General features: G+C 27.2%; 1 protein-coding gene across 1 annotated transcript; it reads left to right on the forward strand.

Moving 5' to 3' along the window:
• The first annotated feature begins 1,542 nt into the window (after positions 1–1,542).
• Positions 1,543–2,010, forward strand: LOC109818054 (uncharacterized). The gene has a single exon (XM_020383451.3). It carries the CDS (start codon positions 1,543–1,545, stop codon positions 2,008–2,010), a length of 468 nt encoding a protein of 155 aa, XP_020239040.1.
• The last annotated feature ends 5,014 nt before the right edge of the window (positions 2,011–7,024 follow it).

Genomic DNA, 7,024 nt, shown 5'->3' on the forward strand with positions numbered 1-7,024 from the left:
GCTACTATCTCTAAGTGATCCTTATCCCTTTGGGGGTCCAACTCATATTCAAGATAGGGATATATGTAGAACCAAGTTTCTCTTCTTGGTGATTACGTGCATTAAATCACCTTTCAAATTTGTCGTTATCCAACACGCACTTGGTTAACTGCATCCACGTCTTTGCTTATCGCAAAAGCAAGGGTATGTATATCTTGTTTCCCAACGTTCACAAATTAACCTGAAAGAAACACTACGTTTTTCTCTCGCCCTAGTTCCAAGATAAGTCACATACATATATACATCATATATGTAACACAAAAGCTGCATTTTTAGTTTCATCGGTTAGAAAATTGTTTATACACACGCATACAGGCCTTACAAAAGGAAACATCAGGAGATATGCATCATCTGTTATAATTCTCAACGTGATATAACACATCTAATTGTCTATATACGTAAATTCATGCTGCAAGAAAAATCATATAAGTTACAGGCTGCTCTCATTTCCTTAACAAGTTAACTTTCATTGGCAACTCCTGCAGCAAGTTAAATACACCAAAGCTGGAGGAAGCGATACAAACCAAAAAGATACATGTAGGCAGCCAGAGAAGTTAATGGTAATGTTGAGATCTCATTATCTCACATCATCTAAAAAATGTAACAAATGGAATTCGTACAACTTTCAAATAATTCTCATCTTATAAATTGATTTTACAAGGTTGAGTTATATTTTATCAGGTTTAAAGTTGAGCATGAGGGAATGCGTTGAGATCCTGCATCCATTACATAATAGAGTCGATTTAATCTTAAGTCCAAATTGTAAGAATGCTTTAGTTTGGTCCTATGTTGATTTAATTTTTGTTTGCTGTGGTTATGTAGTATCCCTCTGTTTCTTTTTTATGCATCACATAACCGTGATAGAGCTGCTTTTCTATTTACAAAATTAGACTGGTTCTTTATTCACATTTCAGCCATAGATAGCTGTCCACGTATGGGTAAAGTTGGGTATGGTATAGTACCTGCCACTTGCTCTATATACATGAAACATTTCTGAATCTTCACGAGTTGAAGGCAGAGACATGCAAAAGATTAGAACCATTGTTCAAATGTCTTGACAAACAGGGAATAGCTAGCTAGCTAGCTAGCTAGCTTAATTAGTGCATTAGATTTCTTACTCAACATGTAGATGTAACATTTCTTTATTACATCTTTGCTAGATTGCAGGGGCTAGTGGACCAATTAATAAGTATTGACAACGGACTTTGTATGTACAAATACAGTTAGTCTGTAAAGGCATTCGAGTTGTCACTTGTCAATCAAATGCATCGCTACTAAAAAATCTTATCTAACTATCCACTTTATGATCAAATAGTTACTCTCAGCCACATCTTATGTATAAATAAGCACATGCACCCATTGCAAGACGTAGCAAAGCAGGCATCAAAGACAAAGAGAGCAAGCTAGTTAAATTTCTTACATGGTGCTCTTGCCAACACTCTTGACCACGTTATTACATTTATTGCTTCTTGTCAACGAACATGCATAGTTTGATACTTTCCTATGTGTTTGTTTCCCACGCAGGAGCAGAACCAGCAGAAGCTTCGAAAGGCTGTCTCGGACGTGTCAAAGGAAATTGGAAAATACTATAAGTATGAGTTTGAGTTGGTGGAGAGAGAACTTGGTGCTATTGAAGAGGTGGAACAAGCTGAATGCCAATGTTGTGGGTTGAAGGAGGAGTGCACCACAGTTTATATCACAAAGGTTCAAGAATGTTACTGTGGGAAGTGGGTTTGTGGGCTTTGTTCTGAAGCTGTTAAAGAAAGAGTAGGGCGAAGTCCTAAAGTGGCCATGCAAGATGCTTTGAACTCTCACAGGGATTTCTGCCAGGAATATAACGCCACCACTAGACTTAACCCTCAACTCTCGTTGACTCAGTCTATGAGGGGAATAGCTAGAAGAAGTTCAGAGAATAGAAAATCTAAGGGGTTAAGCATATCAAAGCTTAGTAGGACCATTAGTTACCCCTAAAATTATATAGTTGGTTTCACTTAGAGTACTATTCACGATGATTGACCTTATATTTTACTAGCTAGCATGTTATTTTCTTTACAACACATCAACATTCTTATATAACCTTTTTCCTCAACAATAAATCACTTGTTTGAGTAAACTTTCCTGTAAATACTTGTAAAATAAAAAAGAAATAAATAAATCGTGTTTATCTCACGTGCTAAAATCAACTTCTGTAAGAAATTAGATGATATAGAACTTACAGCAAAGTGCATGCATAAATTGGTTTTGATCTACAATAAATTTTCAATTATTTATTTTCCTAGTACTAACAGAAAAATTAATTTAGTATGCCAAAATATAATTCGTTAACAAGTGGTGCAGATGTTAGTATGTAGTAAAAGTGTAAAACCTTAATTAAATGACAGAAGTAGTCATTCCGACGTAATCTCTTTAGTTTTACTTTTTAATAAAAACAAAGGATGCTATTTTTAATTATTTTTATTCAAGCATCTCCTTTCCTTTTTTATTTGTCTACTTTCATTTTGTATTTTGAATACTGTGAGTAATCTCATCCAATTTTAGTTTGTTCTTATATATATATATATATATATATATATATATATATATATATATATATATATATATATATATATATATATATAATTTGCGCATTTTGTTATTTATGAATTCCTCTAACCAAATCTAATAATTTATTTAACTTATTATTAATCAAGAATTTTTTATAGGTTTGAAAATAACAAAATTTCAACGATTTAAATATAATTCTTGTCTTTATAATTTATAATTTATTATTTTAAATTTTTTTAATTTTTCATTGTTAATTTTTTATAACGTCTCAAAAATAGTTTTTATCATCAATTTTTGGTAAAAAAAATTATATGTAACAAACAAAATACATATTATATTCGTTATATTTCACTTCACCTTTGTCACGTAAACTAATTTTTAATTTTTTTAAATAATTTCAAAATGTATTTTCCTGTTGTCACTTTATTATACTCTTCATGTGCACAACTTTTTAAATTGTGGAATGTCAAATATTATCGTCGGTGGCAGAGTTGGACTACCAACCTACCTCCTTCGATGATGTGTCCAGCTCATTGCTATTGTAGCAATCATGGTAGGTAACAATACTCTTGATGGTCTTTAGTAAATCTATTTAGTTATTCTTGACCTTAGAGGAGGTGACATTGACGATGGTGCCATTAGAGTGGCACCAACAGAATAGTAAACACTCTTGTGACGCATGAGCTCTTACACGATGAGAGAGTAATTGAGTGAGGTCAAATTTTTCCATAATGAGGCGATGACTAATGGTGACTTCGAAGAGAGAATGGTTATCGAAGACAAAACTAACGTCGTTATCAAGATTGTGAATTGTAGAAGTTCCTTTTTATTTAAGGATTCAAGTTTGGATTAAGAGGTTTAAGATTTACAATACAATATTTGGATTAGAGAAGGAAAGGATGATCACAAGTGAGGGTGAAAGTTTAGGTGCAATAAGTGCATTTTAAAATTTTATTTAAAAAATAATTTAAAATTAATTTACCTAAATGATAATGATAAAATAAAATATAACGAATATAATATTTTTTTTAGGGTTTAGAAAAATATAATAAATATAATATTATATATTATGTTTATCACATATTTTTTTTAATAATAATGACTATTTTCAAAACCTTATAAAAGATTAAGGATAAAATAATAACAAAAATTTACAAAGATTAAAAATAGGAAGCACAAATATTATATTTAAACCAAATTTCAAACTTCACCTTTAGTGTGCCTAAGACTTAAAAATAAAAAAGGGTAAATTACATAGAAAAAAAAATTATATTTAAATCAAATTTTAAGCATCATCTTTGATGTGCCTAGACTTTCCCTACTTGAGGAAAATAGGTCAAGGAGACTAACAATTGGAATTCTCTATGTTTTCACATATTTCGAAATTATTTTAATTTCATTTTAATTAATTAATGTATACTTTTTATCACTAAATAATTGCTGTTAGAAGCAAATTTTAGTACGTATAAAAGCAACAGATAAATTAAAGAACAACAAATTTACCGGAGAGGGCATTCGGAGGGAAATACGAATCCCATGGATTTAGGATCTGGATTTGATTTAGTCAGTCAGTCATTAAATTGGAGCAGTTGAATACAAATTAGATGATTCACTTAAAAAAAAAGTGTAATGACACACATTACATAGATCCACTATAATAAATATTATATATAGAGATATATAAAAAATATCAGTATAAATACAATATATATATATATATATATATATATATATATATATTTAATATATAATTACATATAATTTTAGTGTTAATTTTGAATGAGATTTAATAACATATTTTGTGTGTCATTATAATTTATACTCACACTTTTAACAATATGTCAACATATATTATATTTATTATGTAGGTAAAAGTAGTTTTTAGTGATACATATTATGTCACTATAAGGTATATGTCACTATATGACAATTTTCTTGCAATGATCTATATAATATTTATCATTAAAAATTATTTTTATTTCTAAAATATTTAAACTTGATATATTGATATAAGTTATAGTAATACATAATATATATTATTAAATCAAATTTAAAATTAATACTAAAAATATGTTAAATAAATGCATATATAGATATATTATATTTATAGTAATATTTTTATACATATAATATTTCTTATAACTATTCAAATTCATTCCGACATTATTCAGAGCACCTATCAGAAATAACTACATAAAAGAAAAAAGGGATATCAAAACTTTATTCAATGGTTTCAATTTGATGACTACAGTGACTGCACCGAATCTGAGTTCACATGGACATGCTTGTCTTGTGATGCTATCTATATGTATTTTACTTATCTTGGCAATGTATGTGATGATGCTAGTAAATAGCCTTGTCCTCGTCCCCTACTATAAAAAAGGATAGAATGGATGTTTTACATTCTTTGGAATTTCCACCTTAATTATTCATATTTATGCAACGTAATAAGGAGATTAGTCATTGTTATTGGCGGTGGATATTCCAGAGACGAATTAAAAAAAAAAATTGAACGATAATTTTTTTTTTTTAATGAAAAAAGGGAGATATAGATAGAAGAGCATAGGGTGAAAAACTGTAAAATTAGGGATGAACCTATGCGTACATCATCACGGGGCAATTATCACCACATTTTTTTTATTCTTTCTTAATTGTATCTTTAACCCTCAAATATTACGATTTTGTGATTTTATTCTTTTATACTTTAATTGAATGAATCTAATCTATCAAGTATGTTATTTGATTTTTATTCTTCCATTAATATTTTATTAAATTTTTTTTTACTAACATATGTAAGGGTAAGATAGAAGTTTAGTATGGAAGTCAATGTAAAGGTGGAGGATTTGGGATGAATGGATTATGGATATTTTAGAACGAGTTAGGTTTCAAAGGGAAGATCGGTCCAAGAAGTATTTGTAGAATGAGTTAGGAAAAACTTACTAATTTTGTTCCCGATTCTATAGTATGATGTGATTCATTTTGTAAATCCAAATCTAGTTTGATCTACAAATATAGAATTACATCATGTCAATTCGATTCGTTAATCTAATATATTAATTTTAATATTATATGTGGTTTAAGTTGTGGATTTAAAAAGTATATACATATAATTAAGATATCATATATATATATATATATATATATATATATAAAGATAATTAATATCAATAAATTATAAAATTAAATACATAATTATTTTAAATAAAATATTAAATACACGATCAGGCTGAGACAATTCAAATAATAACTCGAATTCGTTAAAACACATTAGATAAATTTTGTTAAATTTGAATTCATCAAAAGTCCCTTTGAATTAGGCTGAGTCAACATAAAAAATCCCTTAAACTTTTGTTAAATTTTACTTTTAATCTAAACAAATTTTATTTTGTTAACAATTTTGGTTCGTGATATTAAAATTTTTTGTTTATGAAAATTTTTTTTAGGAACTAAAGTCAAATAAAATTTGATCAAAGGACTAAAAGTGAAAATTAACAAAAAAAAATTTAAAGACTAAAAATATACTTAATCCTAATAAAAAGAATAAAAGTGAAGAATTTAAGAATTAAATTATATTTTTACTTAAATGTATAATTTTAAACTTTTTGCTTAATTAATTTTAAACTTTTTGCTTAATTATCTACACCTAGATAAAAGAGAGTTAGAATAATATATATACGATCTTATATTTGAATATTATTATTATTATTATCATTATAACTTATTTATTGATATAATTTTTTTTAATTTGTAACTACTTTCATCTTCAATTTTAATTTTTTATCCTTAAATAATAATACAAATGTAACAATTTTGCCAATATATTTTCTCCATTTTATTTTACATCATTTTCCTTCTCTTCTGCAAACATTTCATCACTCGAAGTTACTTCCTACTCTTACTATTCACATAAGTTACATCTATTCCCATAACTTCTATTTCTCTATTTTTTTTATTTTTTTATATTTATTTTGGAGATAGGACTTTTCTCCTAGCTACTTGTAACAATTTAAATCATTTAACCATATATTTTTTTTAATATTTTAATGTTATAAAATGAAAATATAAAAAATAAAATCTTAGCTTATATATATATATAGTAATCATCTATACACTACTAGTATAAAGTTTTTTATACTGACAACCAATCATATCTTTTAAATTATTTTATTTTATTTTTATTTTACTAAATGAGCAACTGACATGATACTATTAAAAAATATGACTGGTTGTCAGTGTAAAAAAATTTTACACTGGTAGTGTATAGGTGATTAACTCATATATATATATATATATATATATATATATATATATATATATATTTTGTAGGATAATTTCTTTTAAAGTTTTCTTATATAAAAAAAAATTGATATAACGTCTTAAATATTTTCCTTTTATCATTAGTGTTTTGGGAGGACCTCCTTTAGAGAAATCTATCGACAAT

Source organism: Cajanus cajan, chromosome 6 (genome assembly GCF_000230855.2).
Source record: "Cajanus cajan strain Asha chromosome 6, NIPB_CcT2T_4, whole genome shotgun sequence".
Lineage (NCBI taxonomy): Eukaryota > Viridiplantae > Streptophyta > Magnoliopsida > Fabales > Fabaceae > Cajanus > Cajanus cajan.